At 39.3% G+C, this 21,460-nt stretch overlaps 1 protein-coding gene across 1 annotated transcript in view; it reads right to left on the minus strand.

The window, feature by feature from the left end:
* The window catches only part of APBB1IP (amyloid beta (A4) precursor protein-binding, family B, member 1 interacting protein), a 49,872-nt gene that overhangs the window by 18,095 nt on the left and 10,317 nt on the right, over positions 1 to 21,460 (minus strand). The window contains exons 5-9 of the mRNA XM_010074188.1: positions 18,563 to 18,722; positions 14,907 to 15,028; positions 6,853 to 6,927; positions 5,537 to 5,680; positions 1,948 to 2,058 (exon numbers count right to left, since the gene is read on the minus strand). Coding sequence (XP_010072490.1) covers positions 1,948 to 2,058; positions 5,537 to 5,680; positions 6,853 to 6,927; positions 14,907 to 15,028; positions 18,563 to 18,722 — 612 coding nt within the window. The remainder of the gene's footprint in view (positions 1 to 1,947; positions 2,059 to 5,536; positions 5,681 to 6,852; positions 6,928 to 14,906; positions 15,029 to 18,562; positions 18,723 to 21,460) is intronic.

Here is a 21,460-nt window from a genome sequence, read left to right on the forward strand (position 1 = left end):
CCAAAGGTAAGAGAAGGATATGACAGAACTCATCTCAGCTGCATGCCTTCAGAAAAGTATATATAGAATTCAAATTAATGTACAGAAATTATAATCAACATGAAACTCTACATTGCATCACACTCAGAAAGCCACCCTAAGTGGGAGGCTTCCACTTGTGAAACAACAGAAGATTTGAATGTATCAATGCTTGCCCATGCTTCCTGACCAACTCCAGACACTGCAAGAGACAGCTGTTAAAAGAAGCCAAGTCTGAAACTGAGCTGGTCAGGAATCTACCAAATGCTGATTTGTGGGAATTAAAATGAAGAACAATCACCGTAACATAATCTATTCATCCTAAGTAGTGTTGCTCAGATATAATGACCTTATCAATATGATGTTTATTCTAGTATACCGCAAACACATTTTAGCAGCATCAGAGCAAATGGTTTTGCTAAGTAGGTTTCATATATTTATAACCCTATTACACATAAAGCTTTCCCTAGTGAGCTTTTGATCTTGTTCTCCACATTTCACGTTGAGGGTACAGTGCTAACATCACACATCCAATAAAGCAAGTATTTCAGTGGAGCTGTGACTTTTTTGTGTAAGTTCTCATTTATAGCATACCTCTTTTCACAAAAGATGGCAGTAAGTCCAGAAAGCTTTCCTTATCACTGTGAACAGTTAAACACATTGCTACTTCAAAAATTATGCTTTTAAAATTAGTCAGATACTTCTTCGACCAGTCATCTGTTTAGAAAATAATTTCCCCTTATTTTTTAAATCAGCTCCCCCCTTCCTTTTTTTTTTTTTATTATAAGTTGTATTTTTCAGAAATAATGCTTACTTGCTAACTTTTGAAGGCTCACCCCTGTTTTACAAAAAAGAATAAAGTGGTTTTGCAGAACATTTTGTGGAGAACTATAGTTAAAACTGCTCATTTGTGTTAATTATATACATCTGCTTCAGAAAATAAGTCTGGGTCTATAAACCATCTCTGCTTGGCCATGTGTAAATTAGGCTAGTGGACATTTTGAAAGGGAATAAAAAAGTGCTGTAAGGGTGCAGCTACAGTCAGAATTGTGGTATTATAAGTGACCTCTAATGCAAATGCTTCCCATACTTTTTTCTGAGATGGCAATATACTGTGTTTTCTAATACCTTGTTTGCACTGCAGGCCTTTAGTAGAGAAGCAGCAACAAGACCATCTTCTGTCTTGTATAATCCCACTATATTCTAAAATCTGTATAGACAGCAAGCAAGGCCTAATTACTGCAACCTCAAAGCTCCATTTCTGCTGCCTGAACTATGTGAAAAGCATGGGCTCCTTTTCCTTTCTGAGAGCAATGCAGAATTCCCAGCCTATTTGCAGTGCTATTACCTGGCAAGGCAGTAACAAGATCCTTACTTCATCAGCAAGCACTGATTTTCATGAGTGGGTGAACAATGTCTTTTGCCCTCCTGCCATTTAGTTAGGCAATAAAATATGCCATCTGAGATGTCTATTCCTGCAAGATTTTGCATCTCAGTTTAACAAACCACTCAACAGGTATGACTACACTGCAAATAAAAAGCAGACATACTTTTTAGTATATAGTCCATAGTGCTCATAACATCAACATTAGGGAATGCCAGTCTTCTCATCATACATCTGCCTTGTGTGCCATTTGCCCAGATGTGTCCAGTCACCTGAACAGTCAGTCACTGGAAGCATATTCAGCCTTGTTTTGAAGACCACTTTGTAGATGCAGTGTAGACATATATCATAGGACTACCAGTCCTTAAAATTAAGGTTCTAAAGGTATGTTGCTGATCAACAGCGAAGTGAAGAAGAAAACAGACTTAATTTTGCAGGAGGTATTCTATCTCATCAGGGTCCCCAGAGCTTCAAACTTTAAACATGTTTACGTATAAAAGAAACTGTGTATGACATTTGCAGAACTTATTTTTCTTGCACATTACCTTTAAGACAAAGCAGTAATCTGTAGGTGCCTTGTATTTCACTTTGTGTTGCGAACCGTAATAAACGTTCATATTCTCAAACTGGAGGAAGCATGCCAGATCCCGTGACGTCTACAAATTAAAACCAAGCACATTACTGTTAGAACAAAGTGAATTTTGATGTGGTACTCATTAATAGGACTTTTTCCAACTGCATGAATGCCAACATTTTTTATTTTTTTAACTGTCATGAACTTGACTGAAGAAAGATGAATTTTAAGCGTGGGCATTCTTAAATTATCAATTGGAAAAGGGTCAGTACATATTAGGAATAATATATAACACAGTGCAACATTTTGCTGCTGTTCTGGCTTTGCTGTGCTTTATTGCTTTGTGTGGAGGTTTTGGCTTGTGGCTAATAAGACCAAATAGAACATCATAATAAGCAGTAACTTTAGTAAAATAGATATAGGCCTTGCAACCACGCCCTTACAATTCTGAGTGGAGAAAGGCGGCTTGGGATTCTAAATTGCTTTGGGACATTGTTATTCTTTGGTATATGTAACAAACCCTCATTAGGAAATAAGCACGCATTTCATCTGTTTTGCTTCGAATTTTCTCAAATTCCCTGGCAACACTCCTTTTCTGTTTATCATAATATTTGTTAGTTCACAATATGTTGCTAAAGTAACAAGGTTTCTGTTGCTGGCACAATTCTCAGTGCAGAATTCTGCATATAAAGCATAACTTTTGCAATCCTTTGAGTGGAAATGCAAAAATGGCCTGGTCACACGGTCACTGTTGGTTAAACTGAGAAATCAGGAAATTGTGAAAAAAAAAAGTAAATAACAAATCACAAACACTCTCTACCCCTAAGAATGGGGTTATATTTCTGCATACGATGGTTCTCCTATGCTGTTCTCATTCTTATTGATCCTTTCATTACAATACACCCTTGAGTTGGATTTATTTACAAATTGAGTTTGCAAGCAAAATTTGTGGGCAATGGAAACACTCCATACTGTATGTAAACAGCACTTCTCTCTCTCCCCTGTCTCCCCTGAAGCTGAAGTCAGGGTTTTTGTCATTGACTGTGTGGACCTAGGATTTTCCAACACTCTAAGTTCCTAAACATGCCCAAATCCATGTAGCATAATGAGTTGTTCCTTTCATTTACAAATGAGGTAATGGCAATTAAGACCAATATGAATGCAGTTGTTATTTTCTTCTAAATAAGGGACAAATTTTTATGCAAGGGACAAAGGCACTCATTGCTAGTATTTCTGCAATGTTAACATGACAAAGCACACAACTAACAGAAACAAATTTTAAAATTGTAACTGCAAATCTGACTCTGTTGTTTTGTTACCCTGTCCATTAGCAGCATGCTTCTGAATGGGGTATAAATAGAGTAATGCTGAAGAAGAAATTAAGACAACGGCGCTGACTGGTGCCTGGTTTGTTACCAAAAAACCTCCAAACAACAAAAACACCAAAGGCATGTGTGTAAAATTATCTGAACGTGTCCCTGTATTTTCACGTTTGCAACGTATTTTACAGGCAACATGAAGGTATGCCAAAGGTATGCCAGACTTCTTTGCTTTTTTATAACAAGTGAAAACATGATTACATGATGAAGTCCAAAACAGCTGCGGCAGTTGAAGATACTATTGTCCACCGTTTGTTCCTGCATCTCAAAGAAAGATCACTCTGCCCACAACTGAATGACTGCAACAAGGTGCACTGTGCACTCTTCATGCCGCCCTGACATGGGATGGACTCTCGTAATTTAAGGGCTTCAACTGAGGAGCTCTTATGAATTCTCCTGCAGCACTTTAAGATGTTTAGCACCCTCACTGCACCCTGCTCATCTACCAGAGATTACCGTATCCACAAAAGATGTACACCTGAGCCTCAGCTGTTCCAATACAGAGCCCAGTAACTGATTTAAGTCACCATTAAACACATATTTGAGATAAGAGACTTGACTTTCTCTGGAATGGCTGAGGTATAGAAATATGCATCCTTTTGCTGAAGGCTGTTACAGAAGCAGGAGCAAACAGTTGATTGTGGTACCATTTTAAAGAGCTGTGACTACCTCCTAAAGAGGTAGATTCAAGGTCCTCAATCCCTGTGAGTGGCTGAATTGGTAACACAGTGAGTTTGAAACACTCACACAGTTCCTTAAAATGGCTCAGTTAATAGGCAGGCTGGTACACAGGCTGTAACAACTAACAGGCAAAGTGCTGAACTAAAATAGCTGTTACAAGGTGACTGCATTTCTCCACCCTGAGCCCAAGTTTGCAGTCTGTCACCTGAAAAAAGAAAGCACTTTCCTCATTTGCACTATGACGGAAAGTCACTGAAATAGGTATCACTGGATGATGAAAAAAGGCCGGTAACTATCAGTACATGCTTGTCCTGCTTTGGCACCGTGCTACTGGCCGTCACTGGAGGTGGGCTACAATGAAATGTCCAAGATGGACTTTTCATTTAACTATTCTTATACTCTTTCCACCTTAAGTGCCTTCTGAAGAGCATTCCAGTTCCTAATTGATAGGATGTTGTGTGTGTGCAACATAATTTGAGGACTGAAAGCAATTATCTCAGGGTCAGGTAAAGTAAAAATAAATTGCTGTGAAAGCAGCTCAGTAATCTAGGTCTATGTTTCACTGAGATTTGGTTATAAACACAGGTCACTGGAGCAGCAGTATGGCATTTCTTTACAAGCTATCAATTTTGTAATTTAGTCAGGGAACGGCAAAACAGTTAAGTTTCACAGCACAAATCATGACAGTAAAACTCCATCAGCAGCACCAGAATTTTCAGATATGAAGCATTAGCAGAGCTGTAAGTAGAACCAGAAGTGGTTTTCAGAATACAAAAAAAACCCCCAAAACCCACCAGTCCCAGAAGCCACTATTCTACCTCATCACTGTGGAAATGAGAAGCCAACCGCCCTTATGTGCAACACGTCCAGGACCCCTTTGCTTCTCTAGTGCTGGCAATTCGGATTTTTTAAATATTTTGCAATAGTAAATGCCAGTGCATTTGATTTGTCAGTGCATTTGATTTGGTCTCACTTCTTTCTACACAACAGGCTGTCTTAAAAACCCTTACAAGGCACAACACAATCATTAGGTAAAGATCACTGTAGGAAAAAATGTATAGCATTTCTGCATGCTGGTTACTGGCACAGAAAGTCAGTATCAAACAAACTAAAATTCCACCTTTTCGTGATAAGAAATTAGTTTACTTGAGAACTTTTAAAATATTCTTCCCCAGGGAACACATATAACAGTGAGGCATTTTGGCAGCATAACACCAGCCGAAGGGCGCTGTGCTGTTTTTCTTTCCCCTACTGACTTCCGGACGAGTGCTATTTCATTAATGCTTTTATCTATCCATAGAAATCAAAAGGAGAGAAACGTGACAGGATTCAGTGACTACATTCTAATATTTGCACAAGTGGTACAGTCAAAATTAAACCCAAAAAACCCTAACCCTCTCAGATGCACCAGACAGTGCTCTTAAAATGTCACCTTGGGAGTTCTTCACTTTCACCTCCATGAATTGTTTCATTGCTAAAAAGATTATTTGGCTTCCTGACCTTGGTTTTTCCTTTGGGTACATAATAAATTCCAGAAGCTCGTAGAAGAAAATAACGCCTCTTCCAGGACTTTTTTCCATCTTCTTTCAAATAAAGGGCCCCTTCAAGCTCTGGCACAATGACAGATGTCCCACAGAAGCTTTCCTGTGCAACAAGAATAATAATACACAAAATAAACTGATTTAAGCACAACCCTATTAATAAATATCAGAAAACGCTCCCTTGAAAAATACAGGCATTTCCTGTGACAGTGAACCTATGAACATGGGGAATGCAGTTACCAGGGAGATGAACACCTGAGACAAGCAAAGGAAACTTTTCAAAACTAATGTGGGTAACTTGGCTGTGCAAGTTGGGTGCTCACACTGGAAAAGAAAGCTTGCAAAACTTCCATTCTCTAAAGGGTCAAGCAAAAACCTACAATTTTAATTAGACATAGATGTGCTCAGTGAAGGCAATAAAACAGAATGGTTGGTACTGCTGCTGCTGTTTTTTCTCTATTGTTGTTATCTATAGATTCTGTAGACAAATATTTCATAGAGAGAATCTCTACACACTGCTCAGAGCTCTAAAAAGAGATAAAGAAAAAAATCCCCCTCAATCTCTGCTTTCATTTTGAAATACATGCTAGCATTTACAACACTGTTTAAACAGATAGACTTCATTGTTTGCTTGAAGGACCTTCTGTTGGGTAATTTTTAATGCCAACACACTTATCACTTTATGCTTTCATTTAGAATTTACCAGGACTTCTGCTGGTTGACGTCTGGTGCCTTCATGAGATGCACTAATTTTGAAATGGGAATCCTCAGTCACCTGAGAACAGCATTTCCTTTGTGAACTTTTACCAAAGTCAAAATGCTTGCCAGGACAACTGTGATAATCTTTTCTTTCAGATAGCTCCGGATTCTTCTCTCTCAAACACAGCTGAAATAAAACTTCATCACGAAAGGCAAGAGGCTAAACAGACTTTCTGGAAAAGTGCAAAGGTTCTTTTTCTGTTGTGGTACGGCTAATAATTTGAGGTAGTGAGAAGTACATCTGCTTGGTAGTGAGAAGTACATCTGCTTCTAACCCAAAATAATTCTCCATCATTTAATTTCTCTGATAGGGGATACAATCTGCATTTTTTTAATTGTGCAGATGCAGAGGAAAATCCACATATGAAACCTCAGACACAAAGACACAACCATCACAGAACTTCCTGTTATTACACATTTGCCCACAAAGAACTAAACACTGTTGTTGCAGAGCAGATGCAGATGGTGGCAGAGTTTTGGTGGCATTTGCATCACCAACCTAGAAAGCTGGCTTACCTCCAGTAAAGCCTCTTTGTTTTTATCATTCATTTCTTTGCTTTCATTCTTCCCTTTGTTTGCCAGGTAGAAATTCTGATTAAGACACAAAAGAAATTGATGTTCATTATACAGACAGCAATACAAGTAACTAGATCACTACAAACCCATTCAATAGTTACTCAGTCTTTCAATACTGAGTATCCAAGTCAGCAGATGCAAGAGGCAGATGCTTATGGACTCTTCTTACAGAAAACTTTAATTACACAGCTGCCTACTTGTGAGTTTTAATTCTTTATTTGGAGTATAATTCAAAAGTAATAAAAAATTACTTTTGCCTACATATATTCAGCCTCACAAAATTTTAAAAACATTGGCTTATGTTTTTGGCTGTTTTTCTGGATCAATGGGTCTGATTTTATCATTCCAGTTTTCACCACTTCTTATATTATTGCAGGTGGTAGAGAACATAACGTTTTATTGCACACTGATATACGATTAATACAATGCAGTATCAAAAGGCTAGAAAGCATTTTTCCTAACAACCCGTGATATCTTGGCACAGGAGCTCCAGCCTACTGAAACGAAAGCCTACACTTTGAAATGACCCTCTGCTTCTGTAACAGAGGGCTGTGAAGCTGCAGCCGCCCTCAGAGGACCCAGTTCCTGTCTGCCCCAGCGAACAAGGAAGCACAGTGCCTCATGCACACACTCACCAGTAAAAATAAATTAACCCACTGTTAAACAGCAAAACCAATTTTGCATCCCTCTGCATTGTACAGATGGACAAAAGGACAGCACTGGGACATGTGTACGTTCAGGGAGTGGGAAGGTAGCTCAGGAGCATGCTAGGACTTGTGTGGCAGAGTACGTGCAGTAGCTTTGCTCCACAGCAAGCACAGCCACATAGCAGAGCCCAGCTGCCTGCAGACATTAAGGCAGCTGAGCATGAAGGAGGCAGGTAGATCAAGGAGCTATTCCATGCATCAAGTAGCATTTGTATCCATGGGCTTGAGGCCAGGATGATAACACTCCAAGTTCTCATGTTTTATCATTTTTTAAATACAAGTACACATGGAAGAGGAGCTTGGGTTTGGAAAATACCTGATGCACAGGACAGTCTTACTGATTTCCCTGCAATCAGTCAAAAAGCTAAGTTTGCAGAACAAAGGGCATAAAACAAACAAACACCATTGTCTGGGAAATACACAAAATTGTAAAAACTTGACAAAGCTATCTACTTAAAAATTACCACTAATTCTGTAATTCTTCAGCAATTCTGTAGGAATAAAACTAAGTGTTTATCTGACTTTTCATCTCCATTTTTTCATGTCTCAAGACTATAAGAATGTGGCAACATATTTACATGCCTAGAACTCCACAAGAACAAGACTGCAACACAAATGCAAACATTACCGAAAGACAAATGAGAAGTGTGTAAATGAAGAAACATGCTGTTGCTACAGTATAAGAAAGAAACAAACAAGCAGCAAATCTGCCCTGCCAGCATACCACATTCACAGCAACGAGGTTTATCTGAAGTGAAACCCTGCTCTTCCACACAACATCTTCTTTTTCAAGCAGTGCTGTGAACAGCTGTCTGCCAGAAGGCAAGCCTCGTAGCAGACAGTTTTTGGAGGGGCACCAGGAGAGAAAGAGGTGTGCATGATCTCAAAACCAGTTCTTTAAAAGCTGCTTTCTTAAAAATTCACAAAGTCAGACAGGGGACATCAGAAACACAGCCACCTGCAATTTGGCCTACACTGATGCCATGTCTGCAGGACGAACGTAAGACAGGAAACTTGAACATTCAATACAACAGACAGTTATGCTAGGAACTACAGCAATGTTCTCTAGGAGATGCAGCAGCACATAGCTGGTTCCAGACTGCCTGGGCACATTTGTAGTCCATGGATGAAGGAAAGCAAACACTAAGGACCACAGCTTCATTACTACATCTGAAGACAGTATTCATAGTGGAAAAACCCCAAACGAGCTCAAAATAAAACCCTCTTATAAGTGTGCCCTCAGTGCAACCCATACAGCGATGCCTGCGTATGCAGTCCAAAACCACAGGTCTGACTAAGTGACAATGCTTCACTCAGCCCACTGGGAAAAGACACTGTTCTGAGCAGCTGCAGCCAAGTCTTCTGTATACGTGCAACAGCTCTTCTTGACAGGGAGCACTACCACAGCACTGCTGGCTTGATGTTGGCACACCCATGGGAGATATGAAGAGGAACCTCAGAGGGCACTGGCAGGCTGGTTTTATCCTCCAGACTTTGGGATGGATTTGAAAAGAGGGACAAGCAAGCTGTAAGCCTTCTTCTTCTTCTACAGATCATTATAAAGACACACAACCCCTAAAATACACAATGATGAGTTATCAAGGTAAGTACATCTTATCACTGTCTCAACAAGGCTTGGCTCATCAGCTTTACTACCAGTGGGGAGAGCATTCATCTGGCTCAGTGCACTGATACTAAGAAAACAAAGCTCCTCTGATTACAACTGATTCACATTCAGGCATCTGGCATTTATTTACCAGAAGCACAGACCACCCTGTACTGACATAATCAATGGTAAAGCGAGAAAGTTTGTAATTATATCAATGCTGGATCTCTAACAACGCAGCTTTTTCATTAGGGAAACAGGGCTCTGTCCCCTAAACCAACATTACCCAGATGTACACTGTCATCTTTCACCTGTCAACACACATTTCATTTATTACTGATTACTTCCTTTATGTCTCTGCCCTGAAATATGGAAGTACATGGTACTTCTTATTTGTCAGTGGCTAAAAACCTGGGGAGCAGACTGTACACTGTACTTGTTTTATCACTGTGTGGTCTCCTCTTTTTGATCAGAAGCATTCATCCTATAGGAGGCAAACCACATGTGTCCACAAGAGGTCATTCCAAGTCCAGTACTCAAAGGTCATGATAAAAGGCAAGCTCTTTCCTGTCTGAGGACACCACTGGGAAAACACGTTTGGTTTGGGATGTCGGGTCATTAATAGGACAAAATCTGTCCACAGGACAGCTCTCTGCATATGTCTATGAATTTGAGAACTGTTTTTTACATTCAAAAGACCATGTCTTTCTCTTGACAGAGAGCTGAGCTTACTTAACAGGATGGATTCATCCTCGGGCTGATAACATCAGAAAGCAAACATAAAGGGCTATTTTAACAAACACAACAAAGTATGCTGGCACATTTTGCCATTTTGCAATGTTTGGGTTATTTGCTGCAGGGGTGAGCAGTTGAGCATTTTTGATGAATTATTCCCTGTGCCTACACACCCCAGATCAGCTGAAACTGACACAAAGTCAGGTGCTCTCCCATGCCATTCTGCCTGACTCAAACCAATGCAGAGCTACAGTGGCAGTTTTGACATGCATTGCCAGGTATGACATCCTTAAGAGACATTGCACCAGCATTTCCCCTGTGCTTGTGCAGGACAGGGGCAAAACCAGCTGATGACCCATTCATGGCTTTACCTTAGCAGGAAACTCCATATGCACAAAAGAAAATCCAGTAAAAATTTTATAGTCAGCTTAAGTTAATTTTGTGCTTTGTACTATAAAGTACCATTAGTCTATGTATACAACCTTTCCACTTAGGGATCCAGCCATCTCTTTTTGTGGGGAAAGGCAGGTAAAAAAATTCAAGCTGTATGTCTCTCCACTGTATAATCATCGAACAGTGGAAGACAGAGGATGTTCTCAATAGTTTCAAAGAACATCTCTGGTGGCACATAAGCAAACCAAACCTAGATCGAGGTAGAAACAGTAGCCTTAACTACTCCACTGCCAAACTTTCTGATTGGTGTTCCATGTCTCTACAGTCGTAAAAAAATTTTCCTAAATGAAACAGCACCTCTCTCATACCTGTCATCTTTTTTCATACACAGCCCCATCCAAGCCGGAATGCAGCAGCTACTTGTCAGTACATAGCAAAAAAAACAGGTGTTCAAGGCAGCATCCTCCCTCTGCTTCCCCTTCTGCTTAGGTTGTATTTTTGCTTTCAAGCTTTTGAAACTGTTCCTCCAGAAGATCTGCAAAGTCTGCAACAGCACAGATCAGACAGTGTGCAGCAAACAAGGCAGCTGCTCCATACTCATGACTATCTCCTTTGTGCAATGAGCTGTCTGTTAACGCTCATCCAAACTGCACCTGGAATGAGGCAAGAACTGGCCGGCTCACACCCCATTTCAGCCCACTGCAACTACGTACTGAATGCAGCACGGTCTGTGCAGAAGAAATAAAACAGAACATGGTCACATCTGCAACCGGTAGCATTATGCGTTCCCTAAAAAAATGTAGGTTAAAAATATTAATAGATAACTAGAATTGCTCTGAAGATCACAAATGTAAATAAATAAATGAATATAAAGGCAAAGCTCTTTTGAAGTCCCCTCAAAAATTATTTTCAACTTTGTTTACCTAGTTTTATAATGTTGGAAGAAATTACTACAGCTGACTTTTCATGCCTTGAGGTGATGGCCTTCATCATCAAAGAGGGGGAAACATGGAACAAATGAAAGACATACATAAGCTAGGGTGCAGCTACCAGCAAAGGACTTAATAGGCTCATTAAAAGTCACGGGCAAATGGTTCAAATGTGTCAAGACTGTTTCTGCGTTACTGTCCCAAGGCAGAAAAATATTTACTGAAGTAGCATCTTCAACTTGAAACTATACCATGGTCTGAGATACACTGAGAGAGAAATTAAGATTACTAAACAGTGGGAGTACAGTGAAAAACACTTCCCATTTCTCACTTGCATTTCTTTGCGTGTTTGCCAGCACACCCAGTAATCATGTTCCATGCCACCCTTCTGTGTTTCCTTCATTGGGTAACAGGGGAGACAAAAGAAAAACCTTGGTTCATAAAGGTGGCCACAACGGTGAAAAACAAGTATCACCTGGTGGATACTAGCCCAGTTTCACTGACTTGAAAATAAATATTCAAGTGTAAAACTTACTATAGCTGTCCTGTTATGAAAGACTTACAACTTCTTACTCCACGTCCTTCTCATGCTGTTTAGTACTCTTGCTTTTCAGAAGAAATAATATGCCAATTCAGTGTATGAGTTCTCCATTGGAGGGTACAGTTCTTGCTTTTGGTTTACATATGAGGAAGCAAAAGCATAAAGTATTCACTGTATAGATTTTCATTAATTTTCATAAATACTGTCCAAAAATCAGAAAAAAAGAAAAACCAAAAAATCCCACATGCACTTTGTGTCACCTGCACTGTTTGAATTTATCCTGTCTGCTTGTATCAGGAAAAGAGAAACACAGGAAGTCAAAATCTATGTAAGCAAAAATCAAATCTAGTGTTCTAAGAGTGTGACAGGTATTTACAGTCAGGAGTCTAGATTCAGCTACCTCTTACAAACAACCCTGTTTAAATGAAGCAAAAGCATTTCCTACACTTTTGTTTTTGTAGGGTCTCTTTTAGCTGAGAATTAATTACACTTTGAGCTTTTTGAAAAGAGGTGTTGAGACCTGACAGCCTTTCCTTTCAAGAGCCAAGCACAGCATCATTCAACCGCATGACAAAGCATCACCTTTCCTATGTTATAAAGGTTTTCTTTATTTGCACATGTACCAATAGGTATTTTTGGTTCACTCTTTAGTCATGGACTTGTGATGCTCCATCTCTGTAGATGAGTCACTAATACAGTTCATGGAATCGTCCTTTACTGTGAGTCTCCTGCAGGGTAAATTATATCACGGAGAGGAAAGGGCGAAATTATGCCTGTCTTTGTGAAGAGAGGGACACCTCAGGATTCTGCAGATGTTTTTTCTAAAATGTATTCCAAATACTCTAAAATTTAAATTGCTGAGCAGCATGTTGCTAGCAAAGACATAGAGGATAAATCTTGCATTTCCAAACCCCAGTTCCTCCTGAGAAAATGAAACATGTTTAATTGTTGTTTAGTCTATACCAGGTATATAACTAGTTCACAGAAAGAAACAATGAATATCGGCACAGGTCACAGACCTTCTCCAGAGGTCCACTTGTTTTAGCAATGCATCTGGACATCTTTATAATAAGATTTTTTTTTTCAAAGCATTTAATTGCTTCAAACCTCTCTAATGAAAATTTTGTATCACAAATTTGTTGACGAATGAATTGTAGGTACCTGGCCACCTTTGAAATTTGCCTCTTTTTTTTACAGAAGAATATCTGCAAGTTACAAAACTGCGAGATCTCCACACACAACCTCCAACAGGATGAGCACTAAATAAGACCAACAAAGAATCCAACTGCTGCTGCATTACCACCACTGGCTGTGTTAAAAAAAAAAAAAAAAAAAAAAAAAAAGCTTTCTGCAATCTCTGTACTCACAAAATGAGTTTATGAGGCAACCTTGACTGAGCTAGGAGGAGGAGGCTGAATATACTGAGAATACAGTATCAGAGCACTGGATTTCAGCTTCCCATTGGTTACAATGTAATTTCTGTAAGTAATTAGGTAATTATACACCCCGCTCCCCACCAATTCAGCATTTCTGCATTGTTTACCTTGCCAGGGACTCACTCCAGATCATGTATTTTACCACGTTTCATCTAGTGTGAGCTCTGTCTGTACAATACTAATTATTTTCTGCCAAAAAGACAAACGGCTGATATAACTGTACTATTCTGGTTGTCTCACAATGTTTGAAATTACTAAGCCTGACAGATGGTTAGACTTTATTACTGGCAAAATATTTCAATAGTGTGATAGCCGCAACTGATCCAGTTTCCTTAGGCTGTTCATTTTAGAGCTTATCACAGAGGAGTGAAAGCTCAAGGACCGCAGACACATCCAAATCAAGCTCAGCGTGTCCTGAGTTGGGAAGACAGAGCTACACTCTTACTCTGGTTTTGGTTTAGGTCATGTTTATTTCTAAAGTTTGTTGCAATCAAAATGCACAAAACCTTCATCAAAGATTTACTTCCTATGGGAGGTTCACAGCCTTGCCCTAAGCCACTTGCCCAAATAACACCACTAGAGCACGCATCAAATGTACAATCAAACCTCCGCTGCTAGGTATGTTTATGTGTATTAGAAAGTATGACATCTTGAGCCCTCATGTATGTTTTACTTCCAAACTTGGCTTTGCTGTTTCGTATTAAAAATCAACACCAATCCATGTGTACACACTGCAGGATAAGTTTTCTTTACCTGACTGTGTATACTTGTTATGTCAATGAAGGAAACTTCCTCTCTGCAGGTATTATTTGAAACACTGGCTCATTCTAAAAAAAAACTTCCTAATGAACGGCTTGGTGAGATTTGCTGCCAAATTATATATTTGACTCATTTTTTCAGCAATGCTGAATTGCTCACTTTTCTCATGCTGCCCTCAGGAACAAACCAGATGCTCAGTGAGCTAACAGACCGCAGACAAGGGGAAAAGATCTAGTGCCCCAGAATCCATCAACTGTATGTGCTATGGTGTTTGTAAATACAGTTTTGGCCACATATCACAAGAAATAAATGATTTGTGTATGCACCTATCCTGAATAATTTGATGCCATTCAGTGTGAAGACCCTCTTTTTACAAAGATAGTGTGCACAAGTTACTGTTCACCCAATTCTTGTCCCCAGTCTAAATGAAATTCAGATAAACTCCCTTTAGTACTCAGCATACTCTTTATGAAGTTTCACATAGAACTGGCAAAAAAATGGACCTTCAAGGAAATGTTGATTTTCATCATCAGAAATAGTGGAGAAACTGTAGCAATGACAAAGGCCAGGTTTTTATAGCTGTGCCACCTCACCACAGTCCTAAAAGCTGTGCCTAAGCAACAGCTTGTACCAGCGGAGAACTACATGCTTCATTTTTTTACCACTGCAGACAGGACTTTAAAATAGTATCAGAAAAAAATAGAAAGCACTAATTTTCAAATCCTTGCATTCAACATTCTGGGGTCTTTTTTTTTTTTTTTAACGTACAAGCTTCGCTTTCTCTATTTCTAAACTGACAGAGCTGAAAGCAAATTAATAATGCAATAGGCAGCATACAGACTAAATGACATAATTGTAGGCTCTTATCCAAATACTATGTTAGCTTACCTGGGGATTTTTAAACAAAGCATATTTTTCACTTTTTTCCAAAAACAGAATCTTATTCTCAGTGTCTCGAGTCCAGTCTGATAACACTTCAACAACATTTTCATGGTCTTCAAAAAACCTTTCTGGAAAGATGGAAAAAGTAATGTAAGACACTCAAACTCTCTCTCCCCTCTCCTGAGGCTGCAGAAATTCCTGTGTAAGAATGTAATCATTATCTGTTCTTCGCTCAGAGCTGGACAGCCCAGCATTCTTTTCCACTGCACAGAAGTGACCAAAACCACACGAAAACAGTGTCATGTGTAAGGGCAAATCAGCGACAGAAGATGCCTTATGTAGCTCTGGCATGCTCCTGGATTCCTCATGCATCTCTGCGCTGTTGCCAAGACTGCACAGGATGGAAACAGTGACCCACTAGGAGAAGATGGTTTATAACCATGTCTCCCAACAGCTTTCTGCTTTCATTTGCTTTTGTTTTTTAAGTATGATAGGGGGGTTATATGTTCACGGTGATTACTGAACTGAAAAAAAATAGCAAAAACTTATTTCCTTTTCTTTTTACTTATTGGAACAAATGAAAAATTGCTTTTTGTCAGCAGGATTAATTCCATGCACTGAAAATAAAATGTTTCATTTCAAGCAACTGTATTAAAAACAGAAATAGCAAAACAGAGGAAATTATAAAACACACTGAGAACTGATGTGAAGATACACTGCTTCACCCAGCATCTCGGTAGTTAAAAACCTCACCAGAGATATAGGAGACCTGGTGTCAGTTGTCTCCCTTCCTGAGCCAATCTGAACCCAGATACTCCACCCAGGAAAGCCACAGGGTATGCTGAGGTTAGGTAACTCCTATCTCTTCTTCTGCAGTTTCACTTGTATAGCTGAACAAGAACATAAACCCCATTTGGAAGGAAAAGGAATTGAGCAGAATTTGACAGGTAATTTCAGTACAATTTTGGCAGTTCCCTGGGAACAACTGTACTCCCATTTCCGTGGTCTGTGGTGATCACATCTTTCAATGGCCTAAGTTGGCCTAGTACAAGAGGAGATAACAGGGCATACAATTTGTAGGCTTTCTTTAACACTTCTTCTTACTTTTGACAAGGGTTCAGTATTTCCCATCAAAACTAAATTTTGTGAACTAATTAAATTCGTAAAATGAGATTAGCTTCAGGGCCAGTTCACATGTACACAGTAACTTTTAACAACACAAGCAACATAACACTTCTCATTTAGCAACTGACACTTCTGCAATGCACTGGAAATACAAAGCACGATATAATACCCAAGAAATAGTCTGAAGGGTAACCAGTATCTTATGGTCCAGGATAGCTGTAAAATAATTCTAAGGTTGTAACACTAGTTATTTAACACTAATTTTTGCCACATATACTTTTGTTTGTTCATTTACAGTACCGGGCTTTTCTTGTATAAAAGGTATGACCTTGCCATTCTCAGGAGGGTCTTTTTTATAATTATTGTTACAAAACTGTCCAGTTTGGATGCCTATTATATAAGGCAATACTCCTTGTTGCGGAAGACATGATGGTATGTACAGCCTGGTGTTATATCACCATCTCACTACTGAGATTATTTGTGACATTTCATATGCAATTAATCTAAAACTGTTGCTTTTTTTATTTGCAATGATCATCTTTCAAAATAGCAGTATATATAAGATACTCAGTCAAGGTTCTTCTGATCTAAAACTAGCTTGGACTTTCAGTTCAGCCTTAAATATTTGCTGCTCAGATTTGCTTCTTAAAGTAAATGTAATTTTATTCTCTTGAATATTAACACGGAAAGCAGGCAGAAAGGGAAAGGGCAGGAAAGCCTGTCTTCTAAGCATGCTGAGAGTAATAGAGCTATCTAGAAGTGCCAAGAAGTATACTGACAAGAATAAAGAATAGTTCATGTTGTTTTGATTTTGAACAAAATTAACAGCATGTTGCTGTGCACTGGAAGCAGAACAAAGAATATGTACCATTCCATCCATATCAAAATTCCCTTCTGCAAACAAAAAGGCTCTATTCCCAGCTGACTTGGACTTGATGATAGACCTCTGCATCAGGAGTTCATAGACTTTTCCTTTTTTCCTGAACCAACTACTTTATTTCCTTTCTTACTCTTCTTCTGTCCTTGCTTTTGATATAGTTTTTATTGATTATCAGAGTAATTCCTTACTATACCAATACCCTAACCCTAATGTAAAGCATCTAGCATTAGCTGATACTAAGGTAACACAAGTAATTTTTACTTACAAAAAAGTCTAACCATTAACCCTAATGTTTGTAGCGTACGATCCCCCTGATGCCTTCAGTCTTAATTCTGTGATGAGGAAAATGAAAATGTCTATCCAGATTATGAAGAAACACAAATACATACTTTTTAATGATTATGGGGATTCAGAAAACAATCTGTTTATATGCTGTCATCCCAACGTTTGTCCAAGTCACACTAAGTCAGAGGGAACAACTTTCCAAGACAAGAAAATGCTCTAAAATTATTCAAAGTGACATTTGTGTCATTTCTAGGGTCTAATAACATTTCCAGTCTTTCCTTAGTTAAGATAAGCAGGTACAAAAGAATGCAGCAATGTTGCTTCATGTATCATCTTAATGGAGCAGGAAGAACAGATTGGCAGTTAAAGTTTCTGCCATTCTTATAATCAGACAATTCTTATGATCTCCCTGCTAATGAGCAGTCAGGCTTTCTCTAGCTATTTAAAAATTTGTTTTAGTTTAGCAGGATGATTATTCCTGGGGCTCTTTTAAAGTACAATATTGATATTTAACTTTCTTTGTGCATTTTTACATCTCTGCTGGGAGCCTATAAACTGAGAATGCTAAAGGCTGTTTGACAGTTTCCCATTTGACACTAGGTCAAACGAAACCCCAGAAGAAAGCTGTGGCAATTTTCCTTTTCCTTTTTGTGTGAATACCTTTTCAGCCTGGACAATGAAAAGATTCTGAAATAACTCAGAGAATACTCCATTCTTAATGAGGCCTTGAAGACTTTTTGAAACAAAACTCAGTAAGTTGAACCAAAAAAATATGTAAGTTTTGCACAGCTGTTTCCTAGGGACCCGGAGGCCAGGTTAGTTACTTCCTAAGTCATAAAGTACCACCAGTAGAGCTGCAGCCCCGTCAGAGAGCAATATCTTGTTCACAACTACACTTATGAAAACGACCATCACAACTGAAAAGCATTAGAAACGACTGAAACGCTTCTCAGACAGTCTTGTTTAATTACAACATTTGTTTGGCCAGCATGTAACAGCCTGCTGACAGCACTTCAGCACTGCATCGTCTCTTCAAAGAGCAGAGTTGAATACTGGTATGTTTGATTCTGTCACTGCCTTGACAAACATAGTGAAATTCATATGGCCCCTTCATTTTGTGTAAAACAGAATAATGGAAATGGTGGTGGGCAAGGAGACTTCTGCAGCTCACAGCACAGATGTACGGAAGGCTCACTTCTGCATCAGGAACAGCCCAAGCACATTCCTACAGCATCCCTCAGCTTAGAGACTGCGATGTTCCAACACCAGTGGTCACATGGGCAGAAGTGTTATTAATTCTCTTTTCAAGATTACCAATTGCACAAGATACACTATATCTATTTGCTTTATGCTCTGTCACTACACCACTTACCAATTTGCAGCTCTGGGTACATTTCATACAGACACCAGTCGACGTTGCAGTCACAATGCGTTTTCTCAAAGAGATTGTCTAAAACATCCCGTGTCACCTGACGCTCATCCACCATTAGTGACTTTGTGCTGTTATCGTACATGTGCACCTTGATAACAAGCTGAGTAGAGAGTCACAGAAGAGTCAGTTAATTTCAGAAGCAAGCAAAAGGCTAGTCTGAATCTGCTAATACAGATAAGAAAGATTAAGGCTGAAGGTTATTACTGATTCAAAGGCATGATGTCCCACAGTGAGCTGAGGGGATAAAACAGCTTGGAAGCTTTCACATTATATTGCCACCACAATAAAGACCTTTTCTCAAAAAAGGAAATTGAAGCTTGTCTTTTACATGACTTCAGGAAAAGTGAAATTGCTATGAAGAAAAAGCAGAAGTTAATCTCTTCTCTAAATCTACTAGATGTGTAATTAAGGAAAATGCTTGATAGGGAAACCAAGTACAAAAGGACAGAGTGTCCTTAATGCAAGCTAGAAACGCAGAGTCTGGTTTTAAATGAGAAAAAGAATGGAAGAGTCTTGCCATGCAAACAGACTACCTGAAATCAGATTGAGTTACTTATATTGACCATATTAGCCTAAGACACTCATTATTTCTTCAAATTGTGAAGTATTTGTTAAATGAGAAACAGTGTGCACTTTTTTTTCAGAGAGGAACAATGCAAGAAAATGATGAAGTACATAAAATGTGATAAAGAACTGTAAATGTGATAAAACGTGATAAAGAACTGCTATAAGGAAAGTACTTAAGATGCTCCATTAGTACTAAAAACAGAAGAAAAAATGAACTGGAACTAAACTGGTGAGTTGGGAGGACTTTGTCATATAGTCTCATTTAAATAGCTCCTTATTTTAAAATGTGTGCATAAGAAACTTTTGTACAATAGAGACAATCTCTGTTAAAGATCAGGTAGAAGCAGAGAGTGATGACCCCCAAGAGAAAATCTACACTATCTCTGAAAAGTAAAAGCAAATGTAACAAAAAATGTGAACTTGTTTTGATTCCAACCCTTGTAAGCATCTTCCTCTCTGAAATAAGCACTGTAGTGCACATTATAGAGAAAAAGAAATGTACATGCATAAAATACAACGTCTGGGGAAAAAAGGGTATTTTGCTCTGGTTGTAGCTGACTGCTCAGAAACACCTATGCAGCTTCCATCTTCACAGAATCACAGAATGGTTGAGACTGGAAGGCACCTCTGGAGGTCATCTGGTCCAAATCCCTGCTCGAGCAAGGCCACCTAGAGCCCATTGTCCAGGACAGATGGCTTCTGAGCATCTCCAAGGAGGCTGACTCTACAACCTCCCTGTGACACCTGTGCCAGCGCTCAGTCACCCTCACAGTGAAAAAGTGTTTCCTCACGTTCAGAGGGAACCTCCTTTGTTTCAGTCTGTGCCCACTGCCTCTGGTCCTGTTGCTGGGCACCACTGAAAAAAGCCTGGTCCACCCTCTTTGCACCCTCCACTCAGGTATTTCTACAGATTGACAAGATCCTCCCGGAGCCTTCTCTTCTCTAGGCTACACTGTCTCAGCTGTCTCAGCCTTTCCTCATAGGAGAGATGCTCTAGTTCCTTAATCATCTTCATGGCCCTTCATTCATTGGATGGAACTCTCTTGTGCTTGGAGGAGGGGATGCTTGACTATTAACCAGCTTTCTTGGGCCCCTCTTCCCTCCAGGGCCTTATCCCATGGGAGTCTTCCAAGCAGATCTTTGAAGACACCAAAGTCTGCTCTCCTGAAGTCCAGGGCCGTGAGCTTGCTTTTCACTGTCCTCCCGGGCTTCTGCCCTTCACTTTCAGTAAAAGAGAGAAGACCAGTTTTCTTGACAATTATTTAGTCAACTTATAATTCAAGAATGACATAGTAATTGCATTATAGTGACATAGCTACAAGAAGATTAAACCTTACTTCTACCCTATGGTTCCAAATATTCAGGGTGGGGGAAAAAAAGTGAAAAAAAAAGTCTCCAAAACAAATGTTTCCTCCCAAAGGAGAATTGCTAACACTGCAAGGGAAAGTGGGTGACCAATGAGCAGTCATAAGTTCAGTTATAGAGCCTTCCCAAGACAACATTGGTGAAATCCTCCCAACACATTCTCTCAGAAGTAGCATTGCTACATGAACACGACATGTTCTGTGGGAACCATCTCAAGCCTGGACACTCTCAAACTTATTGGAAGCTTCAATTCTTCTTGGAAGCCCTGTGGGCTCTGCTCTCCAACACGTCCTATCTCCTATTTGAGCACTGAAAGGTCATGACTGAAAGGTCATGACCGTTTTTTCTTCGAATCCATTTTTCAGAGTTACTGAACGTCTGCTGCTTCTGTTGAGTTCAGCTGGAACACTCGCTTAGCATGAGTGGGTACAACTACATGGCATACCGCAGTACTGTGCAGATACTGGCTGGAAGCTTTCTAATTTGTTGGTCTAAAATAATTTCTATTATCCTTGTACATTACTACATTGCTGTGAAAGGATTTAGCAAGAACACCCTCATTAATTTAATTGTGATTAGCTAAATCCACATCCACTGTAGAAGAAAAGTTTAATACTTCTGGAATCCGCATAGCATAAGTAATCAACATTTTTTATGTTCATTCCACTTTCTCTAAAGCAACCTATCAGAACAGTGGGCTTTGTTCCAACACCGGAAAGAAAAATAGGCAGAGTCTTCCAAGTCCTCTTAAAAATAAGTCTGTCAGAGCTAGCATTCTCCCAGAGAATTCTCTTCAGGATGACAAGACAGCTCCACAGAATATCTTTAGATGTCTCAAGTTACAGACAAAATATGAAAAAGCCTAGTGATTTTAGTAAGAATTTTATTAGAAGAATGATAATAGAT

Source organism: Pterocles gutturalis, unplaced genomic scaffold (genome assembly GCF_000699245.1).
Source record: "Pterocles gutturalis isolate BGI_N339 unplaced genomic scaffold, ASM69924v1 scaffold10102, whole genome shotgun sequence".
In the NCBI taxonomy this organism is placed as follows: Eukaryota; Metazoa; Chordata; class Aves; order Pterocliformes; family Pteroclidae; genus Pterocles; species Pterocles gutturalis.